At 44.1% G+C, this 24,013-nt stretch overlaps 1 protein-coding gene across 1 annotated transcript in view; it reads right to left on the bottom strand.

Moving 5' to 3' along the window:
- Positions 1 to 22,755, bottom strand: part of LOC141168997 (acyl-coenzyme A amino acid N-acyltransferase 1-like) — a 54,228-nt gene extending 31,473 nt beyond the window's left edge. Inside the window, exons 1-3 of the mRNA XM_073655086.1 lie at positions 22,606 to 22,755; positions 3,872 to 4,355; positions 937 to 1,139 (exon numbers count right to left, since the gene is read on the bottom strand). Of these exons, the coding sequence (XP_073511187.1) occupies positions 937 to 1,139; positions 3,872 to 4,331 (663 nt within the window). The 5' untranslated portion in view covers positions 4,332 to 4,355; positions 22,606 to 22,755. The remainder of the gene's footprint in view (positions 1 to 936; positions 1,140 to 3,871; positions 4,356 to 22,605) is intronic.
- Between the last annotated feature and the right edge of the window lie 1,258 nt (positions 22,756 to 24,013).

The raw sequence follows: 24,013 nt of genomic DNA, 5'->3' as shown, positions 1-24,013 counted from the left end.
AGCAACAGCGGTGCCGTCTAACACGCAGCTGCAGCAGTGAGAAAATGGTGGCGACGGGGAAAATGGCTTGGTCTTATAGGGCAAGGACATGTGACATACACTGCCAATGACACATGCCCTTGCTTGTGTGAAAAAAAGCACTTCGCTCCGTGTGTGCGCTGCTGATAGGCTGACAGATTGCACCTCCCCACTGCAAATGCGGGAAAGAGAAAAAAAAATGGAGATCTTCATTGTTCCTGCAGAGATCCATCCCCTGCCCCTCCCCCCGCCCCGCTGTACACTCAAACTGCGTATTAACATTAATTTTCATCATTACTGAGAAAAAATCCAGTTATGATTTTGGTGCACGAACAGTTATCGAACATAACCTCGAACAGCCGAATTTTTCTCAAATTGTTCGTGTTCGCCGAACGGCTCGAACACCGCCCAAAACAGCTCGAATTTGAGATTGGCGAACAGTTCGAGTAGAACAACGCTCATCTCTAGTGAAGACCAGGTAGACACTTAGTCACGCCCCTCCATGGTAAGTCCAGCTAGTAGCGCATTGAGTCTACACCCACCAGTGTTACAGTGGTTTTATTAAGGGTAAGTATAATGCTTATGTGGACCTTCGGTTAAAATGAGTTTGACAGCTCTGCTATAGATAATGGCCAAGTTGTATTTATAATGTAGTTAAATGACCTGTCATTGAAGAAGTAAGGACGTATCCATGGACAACCAAGAGTTCAAAAGCCTCTGAAATGCAGGTTTTCAGAGGGGTGATATCTGGAGCAGTGAGCATTTTTTAGTAATTGATTGTATTTGACAACTTTATTTATTTCAGGATTGTAAGCCACTGATCTACAATTGATATTATGGAAACAATTCTTTAATGATTCAACTCTTCCATAAAGCTTAAGACTTTCTGACATGTTTCTATAAAGAATTCTAACTTACTTTTGGATGATCACATAGAAACTGAGCGGCTTCTTCAAAATATTTTAAATCCACTTCACCGAGGAAAATAGGCAAATCATCATAAGCAAAATAAGCCAGAGCAAGAGAAGCGAAACCACGGCTGGCCAAGAGGCTACTGCGATACTCTAGTAGACCACCAACAGCTCCAAACATGTCAACAACTCCAGGAAAGGGTCCTTCACCTAAAGAGAAGACAAAATGGAAAAAATGGATTCTACCATATTGACATAATGAAGTCCAGTAAAAGAGAAAGCCACTTTTTTACCTATTTAAAAATGTATTGAAAATCGGTCTTGCCACCATGCATGTTTTAGATCTACTTCTAAGGACTCCATATCATACTGGGACGGTAAAAGAAAAAGTAAAGCTTAAAGTTTGGAATGACATATCAAGACAATAGGACAGTGGGAGTTTTGGTAGATCGTATAGCAGACTCGGGGTTTAGAGGGCAGCTCTGGCGTTCATAGTTGCCTTCCAAATCTTTATCTAGAAGGCAGCTCTGGCGTTGGTAGTCGCCTTCCAAATCTTTATCTAGAAGGCAGCTCTGGAGTTGGTAGTCGCCTTCCAAATTTTAATCTAGAAGGCAGCTCTGGAGTTGGTAATTACCTTCCAAATCTTTATCTGAAGAGTGGCAGTCTTGTCTGTAATGTGAAGGTGATGGGGACCCCCAGACACATGACCTGAACAATATTTTTTGCTTGGAGTTTGACTTTTATTGTAGTCCACAAAGGTGACAGGCAATGGTGTGCTCAGTGCATCAGCAGGATTTGTAGGTGATCACTCCCACTTACTACACAGTGAGAGAAGGGAGTTGGACATGCTGCTACTTCCATACTGCGTAGAGATAATCACTGCTAGGACCCTTCATTCAACCGAAAACATGTCAGAAGAGGTAGGAGAGCGGGATAAAGCTTGAGAAAAGATTGGGCAGGCCAGTACTTTTCCTATATGGGCTGTGAAAGTCTGGTCAGGTTGTGCAGAGTAGGAGATCATGTATAGAGGTGAGGATGTGAGAAGCTTGTGATGATTTAGCCAGGGGGTGAAGACGTTGGAGATGGCACTACAGGTAGAATCATATAATCATAGAATCATAGAATGGTAGAGTTGGAAGGGACCTCCTGGGTCATCTGGTCCAACCCCCTGCTCAAAGCAGGATTCACTAGATCATCTCAGACAGATATCTGTCCAGCCTCTGTTTGAAGACGTCCATTGTAGGGGAACTCACCACCTCTCGTGGCAGCCTGTTCCACTCATTAATCACCCTAACTGTCAAAAAGTTTTTTCTAATATCTAATCTGTGTCTCCTCCCATTTAGTTTCATCCCATTGCTTCTAGTCTTTCCTTGTGCAAATGAGAATAAAGATGATCCTTCTACAATGTGACAGCCCTTGACATATTTGTAGACAGCTATTAAGTCTCCTCTCAGTCTTCTTTTTTGCAAGCTAAACATTCCCAAATCCTGCAACCGTTCCTCATAGGACATGGTTTGCAGACCAGTCACCATTCTGGTCGCTCTTCTCTGAACTTGCTCCAGTTTGTCTATGTCTTTTTTAAAATGTGGTGCCCAAAACTGTACACAGTATTCCAGATGAGGTCTGACCAAAGAGGAGTAAAGACCGATAATGACTTCACGTGATCTAGACTGTATGCTTCTGTTAATACATCCCAGAATTGTATTTGCCTTTTTTGCTGCTGCATCACACTGTTGACTCATGTTCAGTCTATGATCTATTAGTATACCTAAGTCTTTTTCACATGTACTGTTGCTTAGCTCTATTAGTCCCATTCTGTATATGCTTTTTTCATTTTTATTGCCCAGATGTAGTACTTTGCATTTTTCCCTGTTAAAAACCATTCTGTTGTTTGCTGCCCACTGCTCCAGTTTATTTAGGTCTTTTTGAATCCTCTCTCTCTCTTCTCTAGTATTAGCTATCCCTCCTAGCTTTGTGTCATCAGCAAATTTAATCAGTTTACCCTCAATTCCTTCATCTAAATCATTGATAAAGGTATCTGTGGAACATCCTATCTTGAAAATTCCTGTGATCACAGCAGCATCGGTATTGATTTAAATTTTTTTTTTCCATTTTTTAAAGTACCGTAATTGCATATTAAGAGGCTATGCCATCAGTTTAGGCCAACAGGAGCCAGCCGTATTCACTTAAAGGGAATCTGTCAGGTCATTTTTATGTAGTATACTAACAGTATCCTGAAATAGGTCTTGGGCAGTCTTTTCAGGATATGTATTTTTTATTTCTATACATGGTCCCATTGTGTTACTGTAAGCCCCGGACAATTTTATTGTCAAGCATATGTAAATTGCAAATGAATATTCACCCCTTTCAGACGGCGTTACTGATTCAGTCAGACTGCTGAGTTACTCGCCCCCAATCCTCGGATTCTCCAGGGGCTCTCCTGACCTGAGAGTGACATCATGTATTTCTATGCTGCTGTTACTCTCAGGTCAGGAAAGCAGACAGCCAGTCCGACAGCCAGTCTGAGGATTGCGATACGATCCTCCGGCATAAGGCAGTCTGACTCAATCAGTGACACCAGTGCAGAGGGGTGGGTGGGATTGTGGGTGGGGAAAGGGGTGAATATTTATTAAGCATATATAGGCTTGGCTAATCAGTGACATCAGCAGAGGGTTGGGTGGGATTTTGGACGAGGAGAGTTGGGAATATTTATTAAGCATATATATGCTTGGCTAATCAGTGACACCAGCAGAGGGGTGGGTGGGATTATGGGCGGGGAAAGGGGTGAATATTCATTAAGCATATATATGCTTGGCTAATCAGTGACATCAGCAGAGGGGTGGGCAACTGTATATAAGTACATGAACATGTTAATTTTTAATACTGAATTGCCCTGATAATTAGGCAATGACTGGTATGGTTATTTGCACACTGTTACCTACCTGGTGGCAGAAAAAGTGCTCCTCGTACCCGTCCTTCTCTTATTAATATTCTCTTGACTCCGGGAGCTGCGTACCATCTTTCAATAACCTTGGTGGCAGCAGGTGAATCTTCACGCGGATTGAACTCGAATGAAGAATATAGCTCCAGATGAACCAAGAAAGGACTTCCCACTACATCATGTTTTATTAGCTGTTTAAATTGGATTTTTGGTTTAAGAGCCCAGAATAAGCCCATAGGACAGACTCCTTGAAAGTCTCCACCAGTGGCTGGAGTTTTCTCCAAATCCACCTTCCCTTCCATGTCTGTCTTGTAGAAAGCCCTGGAGTGAAATATATGTCCTTTCTCATCCTTCAGCCATGCTCCTAGAGTGATTACCTGGTCGGGGGGAAGGCCCCAAGCTTGGATCTTCACTGGTTCATCCACCAATGAGATCTCTGGAGAGACTGTTAAACCAACCATATCTGGAGATCAAGGAGTCTTAAACTGGAGACAAGGATCAAGAAGAAACTATTAAAATTACAGGCTTTAAGACAAGAATGTATTCTCATAGTTTCCACATACAATGATACAACACTTCATACAGTCAACCAGAATCCTACTCTGTACTGATGAAGAGCAAGAAAATATTAGTCGCATTCTCCCTTGAAAGGAGTACAGATGGCCATTCAGACTTTTCACAGACACCCAATGTATTATGTTTATTAGGGTGTCTAAAGCAACAGCAAACTTAGGGGGAGGGTTTCTTTGTGCGCAATTTTGGAGAAAACATTAAAGAAGTGTTGTCGACTTGGAAAAAATAAATCAAGTTTTCATGGAAAGCCTGCTCCATGTACCGAGGAGTTCTCTAAAATTTACACCTGTACCATGGGGTGGCAGCAGCACTAGATGTCCCGGCAACTGCACAAATTAAACTATGAATACATACAGTGGTGAGAAAAAGTGTTTGCCCCCTTCCTGATTTCTTATTCTTTTGCATGTTTGTCACACTTAAATGTTTCACATCACAAAACAAATTTAAATATTAGACAAAAATAACAAAAGTAAACACAAGATGCAGTGTTTAAATGAATGTCTTCATTATTAAGGGAAAAAGAAATCCAAACCTACAGGGTCCTGTGTGAAAAAGTGATTGCCCCCTAAACCTAATAACTGGTTGGGCCGCCCATAGCAGCAACAACTGCAATCCAACATTTGCGATAACTAGCAATGGGGCTTTTATAGCGCTCTGGAGGAATTTTGGCTACTCATTTTTGCAAAATTGTTGTAATTCAGCCACATTGGAGGGTTTCCGAGCATGAACCGCCTTTTTAAATGTCATGCCACAGCATCTCAATCGGATTTAGGTCAGGACTTTGATTAGGCCACTCTAAAGTCTTAATTTTGTTTTTCTTAAGCCATTCAGAGGTGGACTTGCTGGTGTGTTTTGGATCATTGTCCTGCTGCATAGACCAAGTGCGCTTCAGATTGAGGTCACGAACAGATGGCCGGACATTCTCATTCAAGATTTTTTGGCAGACAACAGAATTCATGATTACATTTACCACAGCAAGTCTTCCAGGTCCTGAAGAATGAAAAATAGCCCCAGACCATCACACTACCAATTTTACTATTGGTATGATGTTCCTTTTCTAAAATGCTGTGTTACTTCTACGCCAGATGTAATGGGACACACACTTTCCAAAAAGTTAAACTTTTGTGTTGTCAGTACACAGAGTATTCTCCCAAAAGTCTTGGCGATTATCAAGATTTTTTCTGGTAAAACTGAAACGAGCCTTTATGTTCTTTTTGCTCAGCAGTGGTTTTCGTCTTGGAACTCTTGACATGCATGCTATTTTTGCCCAGTCTCTTTCTTATGGTGGAGTCATGAACACTGACCTTAACTGAGGCAAGTGAGGCCTGCAGTTCTTTGGATGTTGTTGTGGGGTCTTTTGTGACCTCTTGGATGAGTCGTCGCTGAGCTCTTGGGAAGCTCCTGGGAAGGTTCACCACTGTTCCATGTTTTTGGCATTTGTGGATAATGGCTCTCACTGTGGTTCGCTGGAGTCCCAAAGCTTTAGAAATGGCCTTATAACCTTTTCCAAACTGATTGATCTCAATTACTTTGTTTCTCATTTGTTCCTGAATTTCTTTGGATGGCAGGATGATGTCTAACTTTTGAGGATCTTTTTGATAGAACTCTCCTGTTAGGTTTTTTCTAGTTTGCTGGTCACATGACCTTTTTTGCCTATTTAATCTGGCTCCGCCCTCCTGGCCTTGCTGGACTTCATTGCAATTTCTACTCTTGAGCTAGCTTGGTGCTCTGTTACCTTTCTCTGTCAGTTTTGCTAGGTCTTCGGACTTCTATGTTCTATGTTGTTTGTTTGTCTTATTTCTGCTACAATTTCTGCTAGGACGTGTCCATCTTTCTCCCAGTCCCTAGTTCTTGTAGGGATCCCTTCCTCACATCTATAGGTCTTCGTTCAGACTAGCCGAGGACTTTAGCGGGTATGATCGCAGGATCAGGTTCCCCGTTACATCGTAGGGATCCAGCTTAGTTCTATTGTAGGGACAGATCTCCTGTCTTTCCTTAGTGCTTGGAGCAGATCATAACAGTAAGTCCAGCCCAAAAATTTCTCTAAGGAAAGACCTCCAGTTTCTATCATGGTCTCGGTTCAGGATTTGGCTCAACGCTTGCAGGGACTCTCTCTGGAGGTGGCCAAGCTCCAACAACACGTGAATAGCTGTTCTGGAGCACATTTTGTAGAGCCAAAGGTACGTCTGCTTGATCTATTTTTTGGTGAACAACAAGATTTTTTTTCCTTTAAAAATGCTTGTTTATTGTATGTTCGTTTAAGACCCGGATCCTCTGGTGATGAATCACAGCGCATAGGGTTCATAATGTCACTTTTGTGCAAAGAACCTCAGGGATGGGCCTTTTCTCTCCAACCTAGTGATCTGTGCTTTAGATCAGTGGATAGTTTTTTTTCTGCTTTGGGGTTGTTGTATGATGATCCTGATCGTGTCTCATCTGCTGAGTCTGAATTAAGACGTTTGAGGCAGGGATCAGGTAATGTGGAAAATTATTGTACTCACTTCCGTCGGTGGTCTGCTCAGGTGAGGTGGAACGATTCAGCTTTGAAAAGTTTGTTTCTTGCGGGGCTAGGTGAAAGGGTTAAGGATCTGCTGATTGCTTATCCTTCACCTGGAAACTTGCATGAGGCAATGCAATTAGCTATACCGGTGGACAGGAGACTGCGTGCAAGGGTTAATGATAGTAAATCCTCTGCCATGTCAGCTCCGAGTCTTGAGAGGGTCTGTACTGACATTGGAGAGCCAATGGAGATTGGGGCGATGTCACCCCGCTCTCAGGAAAAAGACCTCAGATTTTCTGAAGGTTTGTGCTTTTATTGCGGAAAATCTGACCATTTCATTAAGAACTGTGTGCTTTGTATGAACAAAGAAAAAAAAAAGGTCAGTTACGCCCGTATAGCCTGTTTAAATACTAAGGGTGTACTTCTTTCTGCTACTACCACTGCTCAGGAAGAATTAATTGAATTTCGGGTATTTGTGGATTGTGGTTCTACTCTGAATGTGATTGATGGGGGATTCCTGGAAAAACTTAAATTAAAACCCAAACCTTTGTCATCCCCTATTGCCGTGGTTTCTGTCGATGGCTCTCCCTTAAAGAGTGTTACTCACAAGGTCTGTGAATTTCCCCTCACTATTAATGGTATTCACCAAGAGAATTTGGATTTGGTAGTATTAAATAATTTGCCTTCTCCAGTAGTGTTGGGGTTACCCTGGTTGAAATTGCACAATCCTGTACTGGATTGGTCTACCAATGAAATTAAGTCCTGGAGCCCTAAGTGTTATGACAAGTGTTGTAACGGGCGCATTGCTGCTGTGGATAAAGGGGAATTACCTGTACCTATTCAGGATTTTTGGAAAGTTTTTTCTGAGAAGGAATCGCAAATTTTGCCTCCCCATAGAGACTATGATTGTACCATTGAATTTGTCCCTGGAGCGACTCTTCCTAAAAGTCGTTTATTTAATCTTACTATTCCTGAGAGAAAGGCTTTGGAGGAATACATACAGACAAGCTTGGCTGCCGGTCACATTAGGCCTTCCAAGTCTCCTGCGGCAGTTTTTTTTTTTTTTATGTTAAAAAAAAAGGACGGCAGTTTACGTCCTTGTCTGGACTTTCGCGAGATTAATAAAATTACTGTACGCAATCCCTACCCACTGCCATTGATTCCTGATTTGTTTAACCAGTTAGTGGGGGCCAAGTGGTTCTCTAAAATTGGGGGGCATACAATTTGTTGCGCATGAAGGAGGGTGATGAATGGAAGACTGCTTTTAACACTCCTGTGGGTCATTTTGAGAATCCGGTTATGCCTTTTGGTCTTACCAATGCTCCAGCATTTTTTCAGAATCTTATTAATGACATCCTTAGACCTTTGATCGGCAAAAATGTGGTTGTGTATTTGGATGACATTTTGATTTATTCGCCGGATCTGGAGTCTCATTGGCGGAGCGTACGTGAGGTTTTACAGTTATTAATTGACAATTCGCTTTTTGCTAAACTAGAGAAATGTGAGTTCGCTGTACAGAGAATTAGTTTTTTGGGCTACATTATCTCCAGTGAAGGTTTTGAGATGGATCCGGTTAAGGTTCAAGCTGTGCAGGAATGGCCTAGGCCTATTGGTTTGAAATAGATACAGAGGTTTTTGGGTTTCGCCAATTATTACAGAAAATTCATAAAAAAAATTTCTATTATTGTCAAACCACTGACCGATCTCACCAGGAAAGGTGCTAATGCGGTTCAGTGGACTTCTGAGGCCATTGAAGCTTTTGTGTTTCTAAAGGAGAGGTTCACCTCTGCTCCCATCCTTATGCAGCCTGATGTGACTAAGCCGTTTTTGGTTGAGGTTGATGCTTCTTCTGTGGGGGTCGGTGCGGTGTTGTCTCAGGAAAACAAGGATGGAGTACATCCCTGTGCCTTTTTTTCAAAAAAATTTTCTGAGACTGAACTTAATTACGATATTGGTAATAGGGAATTGCTGGCTATTAAACTCGCATTTGAACACTGGCGTCATCTCTTGGAAGGTGCTGAATATCCCATTCAGGTTTTCACTGATCATAAAAATCTGATCTATCTTGATGCTGCCAAGCGCTTGAATGCCCGTCAGGCTAGGTGGGCACTTTTTTTCTCGCGGTTTAATTTTTCTGTTACTTACATCCCGGGTACCAAGAATGTTAAAGCTGATGCTTTGTCTCGCAGCTTTTCTCCCATGGTCGGTGCTGAGGAGGAGGAGAGCATTTTACAAGAAGGTGTTGTGATTGCTGCTTTGGACTCCGTTTTGGAGGATGAGATTCTTAAAGCTCAGGAGAATGCCCCATCTAACACTTCCCATGGGAGGTTGCTTGTGCCTAGGACCTTTAGGAGAGATTTCTTTGTTGAGTGTCATGAGTCTCGGTTGGCAGGTCATCCAGGAATTTTTGAGACCAAGAGACTTGTGGGTCGCAGTTTTTGGTGGCCTGGATGGCAGAAGGAAGTCATTAAGTGGGTGCGTCAATGTACTGTGTGTGCTAGATCTAAGTCTTCGCATGCTCCTGCTGCGGGGTTGCTTTGCCCTCTGGAGGTTCCTAGTGCACCTTGGACACATCTGGCTATGGACTTTATTACTGACCTTCCCCCCTCTGAGGGTTTCACTGTCATCTGGGTGGTCGTGGACCGTTTTAGCAAGATGTGTCACTTGGTTCCCTTCATCAAACTGCCCTGCGCTAAGACACTCGCTAAGGCCTTTGTCAAGGAAATTGTCAGACTACATGGCGTTCCTACTGACATTGTTTCTGATAGGGGACCTCAGTTCGTGGCTCGTTTTTGGCGTGCCTTTTGTGACAGGTTGGGAGTTAATTTGTCGTTTTCATCCGGATATCATCCTGAGTCTAATGGCCAGACAGAAAGAAAGAACCAGGATGTTGAGCAGTTCTTGCGTTGTTTTGTGGCAGACAAGAGGGGTGGTCTGAGTTTCTGCCACTTGCTGAATTTGCTCTTAACAACCATACATCCTCTTCTGCTGGGTGTTCGCCTTTTTTTTGTTGTTCTGGGAGACATCCGTCTTTTGGGTCATTCTCCAAATTGGTATCGGCTGTGCCTGAGGAGGAGAGTTTTTCCGGTGATTTGGAGAGAGTTTGGACGGATGTGCGTGGTAATCTTCAGGGGGCTAACAAAAAATCTAAGAGGTACTTTGATAGGAAACGACAAGAGGTTTTGTTTGCTATTGGTGACATGGTTTGGTTGTCCTCTAAGAATCTGCGATTGAGGATTCCTTCTAAAAAATTGGGTCCCAAGTTTGTAGGGCCCTTTAAGGTGCTTCAGATAGTTAACCAATCTGCTGTTAGGTTGGAGATTCCTACCTCCTAGAAGATTAATCCGGTGTTTCATGTTTCTCTGTTGAAAAGAGCTGATGTGTCGGATGGTGACGCCTCTGCCACTGTTCCTCCGGTGGTGGAGGACGGGGAATATGAAATTTCCCGCATCCTAAATTCTAGACGGTATAGAGGGAGTTTGCAGTATCTCGTCGCTTGGAAGGGTTTCAGACCCGAGGATAACTCATGGGTGAGGGCGGATGATGTTTCTGCTTCCAGACTTGTCAGAGCATTTCACAGGAGGTTTCCTGATAAGCTCGGGCCTAGGGGATCCGGAGGATCCTCTTAGAAGAGGGGGTACTGTTAGAACTCTCCTGTTAGGTTTTTTCTAGTTTGCTGGTCACATGACATTTTTTGCCTATTTAATCCGGCTCCGCCCTCCTGGCCTTGCTGGACTTCATTGTAATTTCTACTCTTGAGCTAGCTTGGTGCTCTGTTACCTTTCTCAGTCAGTTTTGCTAGGTCTTCGGACCTCTATGTTCTATGTTGTTTGTTTGTCTTATTTCTGCTACAATTTCTGCTAGGAGGTGTCCATCTTTCTCCCAGTCCCTAGTTCTTGTAGGGATCCCTTCCTCACATCTATACGTCTTCGTTCAGACTAGCCGAGGACTTTAGCGGGTCTGATCGCAGGATCAGGTTCCCCGTTACATCGTAGGGATCCAGCTTAGTTCTATTGTAGGGACAGATCTCCTGTCTTTCCTTAGTGCTTGTAGCAGATCATAACACTTTTGGTGTACTTGACTTTGTCAGGCAGGTCCTATTTAAGTAATTTTTTGATTGAGAACAGGTGTGGCAGTAATCAGGCCTGTTTGTGACTAGGGAAATTTAACTCTGTTTCCCAAATAATAAAGACCTTTCTTTAAAAACGGCATTTTGTGATTACTTGTATTATCTTTGACTAATATTTAAATTTGTTTTGTGATCTGAAACATTTAAGTGTGACACACATGCAAAAGAATAAGAAATCAGGAAGGGGGCAAACAATTTTTCACTGTAACTGGAGTGTGACGCTGAGTCACTACTGTCAGGCAAGCTGTGAGACAGGGTAGTCAGGAGGTCCGAGGTCAGACACCAGGAGAGCTCGTAGTACAGGGAGGTATGACAAAGACGTGGTCAGGTAACAGTCCGGTGTCAAATGGGAGGAGGGTACATCAAAACCAGGGAGTACAACAAGCTGATAGTCAGAGTCAGAGTCCAAGTCCGGGGTCAGAAACCTGAAGTCAGTGAGCGTCAAAAGCAGAAAGGATAATCCACACGAATTGTCACAACAAATCCGAGGTCATCAACAAGATCAGAAGTCAGATACAGAGCAATCACACACACCTAACTAAAGCAAAGCTACAACTGACAATCAGCTGCTCACAGCAAGGCAGCTAAATATCTTGTAAATAACTTGTTGACAGCAGGCACCTGGAGAAATGCCCGCACACCAGGCCAGATTGAGCAGCAGGGCTATCAATCAAAATACTGATGGCCCAGCACACTCCAGATCCCATAGGACAGCTGAGCTGTCCCTAGGCCACAGTCAGTGAAACTATGAGATGGAGCTTTAACAACATAACCCCCTAATATCAACCACACAACATGACACATTACATGGCAACGATGCCATGTGTTTCTGCAACAAGCCAGAAAGAACATCTTTTCATGGGGTTGTATGACTGAATCAAAAGTGGGTGTTGGATTAGAGTTGGCCTCCAATGTGGGTGTTCTGATCTGTAGATATAGGCTTCTGTCCTGTATCCCGGCAGCTCTACTTCCTGCACAATAAAAAGCTTTCGGCGTCAGCGCGTGACCAGTGTTATATGTGAAAGCGGCTGACTGGCTGCTCATTAGTTTAGCAAGACCCTTTCAATATCTATACATTGTCTATGATAGCTCCCCCTTGTGGTGGTTGCAGATAGACAATTTTAAATGAAGCAGTGCAAGGAGAAGCACACCACTAACCCCTTTACCACCTTAAACTATATCCTATCAATCTGTAATATACTGTACACTAAAGAATGCTATACCATTCTAGGCCACCATAGATAATGGATATCAGTATTAACCTTGTTATCATGCTAGATTGCAATATACACGGGTTAACAACATCTATGGCTCTATTTGCATTAATGTTGCGGTTTCAATTCATAACAAAAGCCACAACGCTGTGCCAGATCGGAAGATACTGGTATCGCTCAATAAACCTCACTGACTTTTAATTGGGGTCTATGGCATCCTATGGCATGGTCAGGACTAAGACCTCCTCCCTCGAAACGCGTAGGCCCGGTGTCTCTCTTTTTGCTCATTCATTATGCTTTTAACATTCTCTTGTTTTTAATATTCTAATAAATGGGATGTTTTATCTTACCCAATTTTTGCGGTTGTTGGATCCCCTTCAACACTTTTCTCCAGAATTCCTATGGCATCTGCCAAGGTTTTGAAGGAAATAAAAGTGCCGAATGCACTTGTTAGCTGCTCAAGGTGAAGCTGTGAAGAAGTCTCTGAATAGAGACCCTGACACAGACGTGAGCTGTGTTTTCATAATGTGTCATGATTCCTTGGTCGTTATACGTGCAATACTACTGTAAGCTACGAAAGGACTGTTTTTGCATCTTGAATGAAAAACCTGAAGATATTGTCCAGTTATGGTGCCGTGTCCTTGCCAGATGGAGACTAGTGAAGTAAGCCGGCAGGTAAGTGATGACTTTGATTGATGCATTGAATTCCTGCTAAAATGCTAATGAAGGGATGGGAGAATTACACAAAGACGTCTTCATGGGATGAATCATAGGATCTAAGTCGCTGCTTGAGGCTGAAGATCCTGAACAGCCTTGGGATCATTTTGAGAGGAAAAACTTTCCTCTGTTTATCTTGTGTGATATATGAGCATTAAAAATTTGTACAGGTGCATCTCACTAAATTAGAATATCATCAAAAAGTTAATTTATTTCAGTTCTTCAATACAAAAAGTGAAACTCATATATTATATAGAGTCATTACAGAGTGATCTATTTCAAGTGTTTATTTCTGTTAATGTTGATGATTATGGCTTACAGCCAATGAAAACACAAAAGTCATTATCTCAGTAAATTAGAATAATTAGCCAAAAACACCTCCAAAGGCTTCCTAAGCATTTAAAAAGGTCCCTTAGTCTGTTTCACTAGGCTCCACAATCATGGGGAAGACTGCTGACTTGACAAATGTCCAGAAGGCAGTCATTGACACACTCCACAAGGTCCCCGAGTCTGGAGGAAGAGTGGAGAGGCCACAATCCAAGCTGCCGGAGGTCCAGTGTGAAAGTTTCCACAAATAGTGATGGTTTGGGGAGCCATGTCATCTGCTGGTGGAAGTCCACTGTGTTTTATCAAGACCAAAGTCAGCGCAGCCGTCTACCAGGACATTTTAGAGCACTTCATGCTTCCCTCTGGCGACAAGCTTTTTGGAGATGAAAATGTCATTCTCCAGCGGGACTTGGCACCTGTCCACACTGCCAAAAGTACCAATACCTGGTTTACACACAACAGTATCACTGTGCTTGATTGGCCAGCAAATTCGCCTGACCTTAACCCCATAGAGAATCTATTATAGAGAATCTATGGGGTAATGTCATGAGGAAGATGAGAGACCCCAGACCCAACAATGCAGACGAGCTGAAGGCTGCTATCAAAGCAACCTGGGCTTCCATAACACCTCAGCAGTGCCACAGGCTGATCGCCTCCATGCCACGCCGCATTGATGCAGTAATTGATGCAAAAGGAGCCCCGACCAAGTATTGAGGACATTTACTGAACATACATTTCAGTAGGACAACATTTTGGATTTTAAAATAATTTTTCAAGCTGTTGTTATAAAGTATTCTAATTTACTGAGATAATGACTTTTGTGTTTTCATTGGCTGTAAGCCATAATCATCAACATTAACAGAAATAAACACTTGAAATAGATCACTCTGCTTGTAATGACTCTATATAATATATGAGCTTCACTTTATGTATTGAAGAACTGAAATAAATTAACTTTTTGATGATATTCTAATTTAGTGAGATGCACCTGTATATCTGTTTGCGGGTTATCTGGACTCTGTAGACAGTCAGTAATGTAACAGCTGAGCTCTAAAAGCTGCCCATAGACTAGAAGTTAAAAGGGGTTTCTATCACCTTTCCCTTTAAAATAAATGTACTAATGCCTTACTTCTGTCACTGTAAAGCTCCCCGGCCCCACCTTTTTGAGCGCTTTATATACCATTCTCCGATCCCCAGTCAGGAGACCCTTTACTGCCATGTTGCACTTTCAATGCAACCGTTCCTGGTGATCGCTGACTACATGTCCACTAATTTCTAGCAGCATTTTAGCCATCCCTAGAAGAGCCTACGACACCTCCTTACAACTATTCTAGCCTGCCCACTCCAGCAGGGGCAGCAATCATGGTGTCCGATTTTCCAGGTCATAATGATCGTACTGAGGAAAGACTGGGACTTACAGTGCACTTTTAAATGTTTGCATCCTGCTCGTGGCACCAAAAACAACAGTCACTCGTTGCAGATAAAAGCATAAGGGCAGCATAGTCCACTGGAATGTGATGAGACAGAAGGGATGTGAGTAGGGATGAGCGGACCCGTGGAAGTTCGGGTTCTTTATTCCAAAGTTCAGTATGAGTACCCGAACTTGAACCAGAAAATCAACTCCATTGAAAACAATGGGGACCCGAACATTTGAGCTGGAAAATTCTCTCTCTGCAATGGACTTCCCCCGGAATTCTGGACGTTGCATCGGACTCCTGGGAGAAGTCCGTGTTCGGTGTTTAGCACCAGACACTAAGGCTATGTGCCCACGATGCAGAAATGAAGCAGAAAATTTCTGCAGCATTTCTGCATCTCCCTGGCAGAAAAAACGCATGCAGATTGTGCATGCGTTTTTCCTGCAGAACACATGCGGAATACATGCGGATTCACATGCGTATCCACATGCGTTAACGCATGTGTTTCCGCATGCGGACTGACGAGCACTTTCCAGGCGATAGCATCACTTGGAAAGTGCTTGACAACTAGGTCACACTGTATTAATCCATGCAAACAGCATGGATTTATACAGTGTGACTGTAAAAATAAAAAAATAAAAGCTATACTTACCTCCGATCCCCCGCCGCGTGTGCTGTCGCGCTCGTCCTGGCTTCTTCCTGGTTGCCGGCATCTCGCGAGACAGCCTGCGGTCACATGACCGCGACGTCATCTCAGGTCCTGGAAGGTAAGCGCTGCAGGGGCCGCCGGACAGGTGAATATAAACTTTATTCATTATTTTATTCTTTTTTTACAGGTACAATGGTACCCAGGTCTGGATGAGAGTCTTCTCTCCTCCAGAACTGGGTACCATCCGCACATAGAGATGCATATAATCCGCTTGTACAAATGTACAGACACGGATTCTATGCGTCTCAATGCAAGTCAATGGAAGCGCTTCCGCTGCGCTTCCGCAAAATTAATGAACATGCTGCGGATTTATGAGCGCTGCAGAAACGCTGCGGAAAAATCCGCAGCATGTGCATTGACATTGCGGAATGCCATTGGGGACCATGGGGTGCGGATTACCATGCGTTTTTGATGCGTTTCCGCTGCGGAAATTCCGCAGCATAAACACATGAAAAACGCATCGTGTGCACGCAGCCTAACTGTCTTGTACGAACCCTGACCTGGGAGAGATCCTCACACAGCAGGACAGGCAGTTAGCTGGCAACTACTTACCGATAAGTGCTCAGCCCCATAGAAAAAAAAAAGTCCTGGATAACCCCTTTAACTCTTAACTATAACCTAAATGCAGAACATGCATACATCACTATGCAAATAGAAAATGCAAATTGCCTCTTCAGGGAAAAAAGAGGACTTGAACTCTATATAGCACCATCTATTGGAATATATATATACATTGTAATGCAGCGCTTTGCTGCATTGCTAAAATGTCCAGGGGGTGTGTTCTAGCTGACCATGTACCTCCCCTCAGGTGACTGATCACATGACTGTGACATCATCACAGGTCCTATGTGCACAGACTGATATATAAACCCTGGTAGTTTTGAAACAAGTGTGAAAGGCATGAGGCCTGATCCCTGTGTGTGGGACACCATTAGCCTAGAGAGGCTGGAAGAGAGAGGCCTGGAGAGGCCTGTTGAGGCCTGGTGAGGCAAGAGGCTAAATCCCTGTGTTTGGGACGCAGTAGCCCTGGAAGGCATGTGGCTTGGAGACCACGGCTGGGAAGCCTTAAAGCCACAGCTGTGGCAGAACAGAGCTGAGAGAAGCAGCTAAGACCCAGCAAAGGTAAAAAATGGTTCTTTATATGGACATTGATGTTGTACCTTGCTGAAGTCTGTGTCTAAAGCCAAGCGGGCATGTCTGCCATTGGAAAGGTCTCCTGGATGTTATGTGTATAACCATGCCGGTGAGCCACTGAGATGGACTATGTTATGTGCAGTTATGAAGTGTAATAAACTTCTGGATGTCGTGTTATCAGAAAACGTGGCTGGTGTGCTTTAATTAACCCTTGAAGCGAGTGTCCCCCAGCGTGATGAATAGCGCTACCTTACATGCGGTTCGAGAATGCGGGCAACTGCAGCCCGGTTGCTAGGGGCAACTGCAGCCAGGTTGCTAGGGGCAACTGCAGCCCAGTTGCTAGGGGCAGCTGCAGCCCGGTTGCTAGGGGCAACGGCACAGGACGACGAGTGTGGATACAAGCATCTTGCTGTGACTCGGCGGGGTCACGAAGATTAAAGCATCTTGCTGTGACTCGGCGGGGTCACGAAGATTAAAGCATCTTGCTGTAACTCGGCAGGGGTTACGAAGATTAAAGCATCTTGCTGTAACTCGGCAGGGGTTACGAAAATTGTCATCGCACTCAAACCTGGTTTGCTGTGGCTCGGCGGGGCCAAGAAAAATTTCCGGGGAGAGCGGTGTGTGTGAATAGTGTACCGCGATGGCTGTGAACGGAGCAGCAAAAGAAAATGAAGCTTTTGAGCGATTAAAGTGCCGGTTAAAACCGCAGTAGGAATGTGAGAAACGTCTACAGGACATGGTGGAGGAACCGCAGGAGCTGTGGGCACCGTATAGAATGGCGGCAGTGGACCATTCTGTGGACTCTCCGGGGTGCCAGTATTGTCCCAGAGTGCCCGGGGAAGTGGTAAGAGATGTTGTGAACTGAGTCCTAAGTCTATTTCTGATTTTTTTTGTAAAAATTCTCCTAAAGGTGTGGGTGTCCAAAAGGGGGCGGATTTCCAAAAGAGCGTGGAGTATAGAAAACCAAAATTTGTTACTGGTTGTGGGTTGGTACCGCCTAAAAATGACAATTTGACCGTTGATAATGGGGTAGCTCCAGTAGAAGGGGTTAATGTCAAAGTGGGAGGTGACTTATTGGTCCATGACACCATGGGGAGTAACACAGACCCCGTAGCTGAGGGTGACACTTTGAAAGTAGAAGGAGAGTTCAGTCAGGAGGAGCTAAACGAGGAGAGAAAGTCCCCCTCTCGTCGTCAACAGCGCAAGGGCCACAAAAAGGTTGCTCCTATAGTCTTTGCTGCAAGTGAAAATAAAGAAAATGTAGTACTGTGTGCCTTTGTTTCAAGTGTGGATCCTCCTTTAGAGGCAGAAGAGGAGGTGACATTGCCAGTAGCTACCTCCGATACAGTACTGAGACAGAAGGATCAGGATCTGACAGCCATGAAAGAGGAGGCGGCCAGTCATGACCAAGAGCTGGAGCCTATCAGGCAGCAGTGTCAGAGTGACGTGCAGCAACTATGGGAAAACCTGGAGTCTGAATGGCAGAAAATATACCAGGTTGTGAGGAACTTACAGCAAGAACTGGAGGAAAGCAACGGGGAAGTTAACCAATGGAAGGAAATGTTCCAGGGAATTAAGAAGGACCGCCACAACACCAAGGAGGAGGTTTTGCAGTTGAAACTTGAGAAGGAGGCGCTGCAGGATGAAGTTTCTGGGCTTGAACAAAACCTAGAACGACTGCATGAACAGTTCAACCGGGAGCTGTGTGAATCCAAGAAGGAATGTAGTGAACGCAGTGGGGAACTGCAACATATTAAGAGAGGCTATGAGGATCTCCTCAGGGTTAAAGAAAAACTAGAGGATGATAAGGCGGATGCAGAACACATGCGCCAAGTGGTTGAGACCACTCTGCAGGACGCCCGTGATGAAAATGATGATCTCCGCAGAAAGACCCTAGGTCTGGAAGCTCAGGTGAAGGAGCTGCAGACGTTCTGTGATGATCTCCAGAGGGCAGAGACGTGCCTTAAGGAAAGAATCAGCAAGATGGAAGCTGAGTAGAAAAAGATGGAGGAGTCTATCGGAGAAGCCACAGACCAGGGCCAGGAGTTGGCCACTGGAGATGGGAGGTATGAAACAAATACCTACTAGAATAATGCGAGCTCGGATGATTCGGTGGATGTAAGAACCGAGATCAAGGAGCTCAAGGAGACGCTACAAACCCATTTGAAGCAAGAGAAGCTTGAGAGACTGGCTGTTGAGAGCCGAGTGGGCGCATTGGAGACAGAGAGGTTTGAGAGAACTCTACTGTTAAAAGAGCAGTTGAAGCAGGAAGAGCTTCAGAGTTGGGCTGCTGAGAGGCGAGTAGCTGAGCTAGAGGAAGAAGTTGTTAAGCTCAAAGGTCGCCTGGCAAAGCACCACTCAGTGAACGAGGCCTCCTTGGAGAAGGAAAAGGGCAAACAAGTGGCACTTACTCATTTATACCATGAGAAGGTGGACCTCAGGAGAGCTGAGAAAGTGTTAAAAGAAGATAAGTATGAAATAGAAGTGGTCAAGACGAGAATTCTTGAGGTCGTAGCTGTGAGTCGGCTCAGGAGAAGCATACAGGATGAAGAAGCTGAGAGTCAGTTGTCCCTGCAACCTGAGCCGGATGACTGCTTGGAAACCTCTGGTGAGACAGAAACGTCTCGGTATAAGTGCCTCGTAGATGTACCCGAAGATTTGAGAGAAGAGTGCACCAGAGAGACAGTGCATGAAGAGTTTAAGAAGGCCGTGGGAGCCTGTAAGGTGTACTCGACACCAGAAGCTAAACGGCTGGTGGTCCTGTCCACAACCGAAGTCACAGTGAAGAGGGTGGCTATCCTAAGTGACATGCACTGGCGATGTATTCGCACAAAGCGGTTTGTCCGGTTTAAGACGGAACAAGCCATTAGACAACTGGAGCTTATGAGAAAAGCTCAAAGTCTGCGTGAAGAGGTCATCCGGGTGCCTCATGTTCTTGTAAGAAAGCTCATTGGGAGGAATGGCCGAACCATGCAAATGATGGTAAAGAAGTCTGGGGTGATGAAAGTAAGCAGTCCACGTGTTTGTCAGGACTGGATACCAGATGAAGATGCCATGGTGTTATTCTCCGCTGTAGGAACGGAAGAAAGTCTTGCATATATACGCATGCTGATGGAGTACCGAGTGACCTACCTGCGAGAAGTAGAACAGTTGAATCTCGCCAGTCTGCGAGTGGAAAGACAGCATCGCCTGAGCAGCAGAAGATGGCAGCCGTCTAGAAATTGTGAGACCAGACAGAGAAAGGGCCCTTCAAATAATATAACGGCTACAGTAGAAGGTAGAGACCTTCCAAGATGTCCTGAGGGTAGTGGGTGTGGGTGTAGAGGTAGTGAGACCTCCAGTAACTCAGGTTTGAGAGGCCCATACAAGCGACCCAATAGAGTACGGGACAGTACAGAGTCGAACCGGACCTTAGATACAAGGGCAAGTGAGTCACACTGCTATATTGACCGCTGGGACCAGGGAAGGTCTGACAAGGTGACTACTGACCGCTGGGAGCGGGGGAGGTCTGACAAGATTACGACTGACCGCTGGGAGCGGGGGAGGTCTGACAGGGTTACGACCCAGAAATGTGACTTGACGAAGTCAGTGACAATGACAGATGGTAGGTCCCTAAGGAATGGGCTAATGTCGTTGACTAATGTTCCAGGGGCTGAGCAGCGCAATTGTCAAGTACATGGTCTCTGTGTGAACCGTGGGTTATAATGTGATTGTGTATATTATGTGTTCAACCCCACAAGTTTGAACAGAGGGGGGGATATGTAATGCAGCACCTTGCTGCACTGCTAAAATGTCCAGGGGGAGTGTTCTAGCTGACCATGTACCTCCCCTCAGGTGACTGATTACATGACTGTGACATCATCACAGGTCCTATGTGCACAGACTGATATATAAACCCTGGTAGTTTTGAAAGAGGTGTGAAAGGCATGAGGCCTGATCCCTGTGTGTGGGACACCATTAGCCTAGAGAGGCTGGAAGAGAGAGGCCTGGAGAGGCCTGGTGAGGCAAGAGGCTAAATCCCTGTGTTTGGGACGCAGTAGCCCTGGAAGGCACGTGGCTTGGAGATCACGGCTGGGAAGCCTTAAAGCCACAGCTGTGGCAGAACAGAGCTGAGAGAAGCAGCTAAGACCCAGCAAAGGTAAAAATGGTTCTTTACATGGACATTGATGTTGTACCTTGCTGAAGTCTGTATCTAAAGCCAAGCGGGCATGTCTGCCATTGGAAAGGTCTCCTGGATGTTATGTGTATAACCATGCCGGTGAGCCACTGAGATGGACTATGTTTGTGCAGTTATGAAGTGCAATAAACTGCTGGGTGTCGTGTTATCAGAAAACGTGGCTGGTGTGCTTTAATTAACCCGTGAAGCGAGTGTCCCCCAGCGTGATGAATAGCGCTACCTTACAATATATATATATATATATACAGTACAGACCAAAAGTTTGGACACACCTTCTCATTCAAACATTTTTCTGTATTTTCATGACTGACAATTGTACATTCACACTGAAGGCATCAAAACTATGAATTAACACATGTGGAATTATATACTTAATAAAAAAAAGTGTGAAACAACTGAAAATATGTCTTATATTCTAGGTTCTTCAAAGTAGCCACCTTTTGCTTTGATGACTGCTTTGCACAATCTTGGCATTCTCTTGATGGGCTTCAAGAGGTAGTCACCGGAAATGGTTTTCACTTCACAGGTGTGCCCTGTCAGGTTTAATAAGTAGGATTTCTTGCCTTATAAATGGGGTTGGGACCATCAGTTGTGTTGTGCAGAAGTCAGGTGGATACACAGCTGATAGTCCTACTGAATAGACTGTTAGAATTTGTATTATGGCAAGAAAAAAGCAATTAAGTAAAGAAAAACGAATGGCCATCATTACTTTAAGAAATGGTCAGTCAGTGCGAAAAATTGGGCAAACTTTGAAAGTGACCCCAAGTGCAGTTGCAAAAACCATCAAGCGCTACAAAGAAATTGGCTCACATGAGGACCGCCCCAGGAAAGGAAGACCAAGAGTCACCTCTGCTTCTGAGGATAAGTTTATCCGACTCACCAGCCTCAGAAATCGCAGGTTAACAGCAGCTCAGATTAGAGACCAGGTCAATGCCACACAGAGTTCTAGCAGCAGACACATCTCTTCTTCCATTTGTTAATCACAGTATGAATGCTGCTGACTGGCATTATCAATTTCTTGGATATCTTTTTGTTTCCCTTTCCTGTAATATACAGTTCAACTACCTTTTCCCGAATATCCGTTGACAATTCTTTTGATTTCCTCATGACTCACAATCCAGAAATGTCAGTGGCTGGATGAAATATACAAAAGTCTGTCTGGATCCCAGAAACTCACTCAGCTTTTATGCACACACACTGATTACAAACAAATAGGTCACAGGTGATAATGTTACCATTAGTAGCCATTCAAACCCATTTGTGTCAAATTCTGTGCATGTTATCAGGCCAAAATCACCAGGGTATGTGAACTTTTGATCAGGGTCATTTGGATGTTTTTGGCTGTCATTAAGATTTAAAAAGAGAAAACACAGTAGTTTGACAATAAATGGCTTCACCCAACCAATAACCATGAGTGGAGAAAAAGTTTTTTTGTTATCATTTATATTCTCTGAAACAAGGCCAAGAAAGGAAGAATTCTGCTGGGGTATGTAAACTTTTGAGCACAACTGTATGCAAATAGGATCCATTTCTATATTCTATCATTCTCATGTGCATTACTTGCAAAGACAGACATTAACATAGTGCAACATAGTGAGGTAGCGGACAGCTCTGCTATATTTGAAAGGCACATACATAACAATATTGGGGCATGACACAGTGGCGTCTAAGATTAAACTGTTGCAACCAGAGCTAACACTAATCACTACAATTATTCTCAGTCGCCAGCTGTATAACACAGCCGGCACTAAGTTGTATGGAGTGTGCTCAGATCCAGTGGTACAGTCTCGATTTGGGGAGCTGCTTTGGTGCTCAGGGCTGTGTCACGACTTTCACTCACTCTGTGCGATGTGTCGTCTTCTGCCGTGGAGTGAAGCCTGCAATATCCCCGTCTCCTGTCGTGCAGCAAAGCTTGTGATGTCTCCTCACCTGCTCTACAGAGAAGCCTGCGCGTGTTAGTGATCAATACTAGTTTCTCCTCCCTAGACTCCGAGGGAGGAGCCGGCTTCTCCATACTCTGTACATGCTTAAATTCATTTAGTTAACTCATTATTCTCTTTTCTTGAAGTCTGGTCTTTATCCTGGATTCAAATACCCAACCTGTAAAATTGGAGGAAGCAGCAATAGCTAAGAGCCACGGGATGCCAAGTATAGGAGAGTTTTCTGCACTTGAATGTGCAGTATATGGTCCATCTTCTACAGGCAGATTATACTGGTACATAGAGATACATCTCCATATACCAAATTAATTTCTATGTACAGTACTTATATTGCAGGCGTTAAATAAAAGTCAAAGATTTTTTTCTTCCTTTAAAATTGCTAAAGAATAATGAAAAACAATTACAAGAATTACATTTTGAATGCTCTTTTAAAAAAACAAACATCACAATATCAACACATATCCCTGTAATCATAACAACCCGTACAATACAGTGGACAGTGATTATTTACAGTGATTGGGAAAAGGTGTAAACAATGGCATGATTGATTTTTCTCTTCATTAAACCCAAAAATTTTTTAAACATATAACACTGAGGCTTCATCATATATAGTATATCTATATATGTATATCTATATATATATTGCAGGGGTTTTACTCACTTTCGTGCGACGAGAGGAAAACAGGAGGCTTGTTCCTTTAAAAGTTCATGTGGGTTTATTGCATCATAAACCCAGAAGCCAAACAGAAAAGTAAAGAGCCTTTAGATCAAGCAAACAAATTAAAATGTCCTTAGCAGGTCTCTGTTCAGCCAACCCTGTGTGGCACACAGGCTGGGGTAGCATCCAGTATCCTGGTTCGGTCTGGAGACAAACATACACAGAAGGTGGGAAGACCCGGGGTCTTCCGTGGGCATAACGCTACTCAGACAACACAGGGTGAGGGTTAAACAGTGTGGCAATACTTTATTGAACCACAAAACGGACAATAAACACATAGAACAGTCCCAGCAAATAGCCAAGATGGTACAATATTACACAGTCTCACCCTTCCTCTCCGCCTGCCTGGGATAGAACAGCTGCGACTTTTGGACTACCAGGGCAAACAGCCTCAACCAGTGGCCCTCCACTTCTGGCAGGCAACCACAGAGAGAAGGTAGTGGAAAACTTAGGAAGCTAGTAGTCCATCTAGGTACAAGGCCAGGAGACCCGAGGGTTCCACCCTAGCCTCTCTGAGAATTTCCATGGGGCCAGATGACTGGTGGGTCCCAATCTGACTTCTCCAAATGTCTTAATGGATTCCAGGCAAA

The sequence above is a fragment of the Phyllobates terribilis genome, unplaced genomic scaffold (assembly GCF_046119375.1).
Source record: "Phyllobates terribilis strain yellow unplaced genomic scaffold, ASM4611937v1 Scaffold_1__5_contigs__length_1240528914, whole genome shotgun sequence".
Taxonomy (NCBI): Eukaryota; Metazoa; Chordata; class Amphibia; order Anura; family Dendrobatidae; genus Phyllobates; species Phyllobates terribilis.
This window is presented reverse-complemented; position numbering and strand designations above follow the sequence as displayed.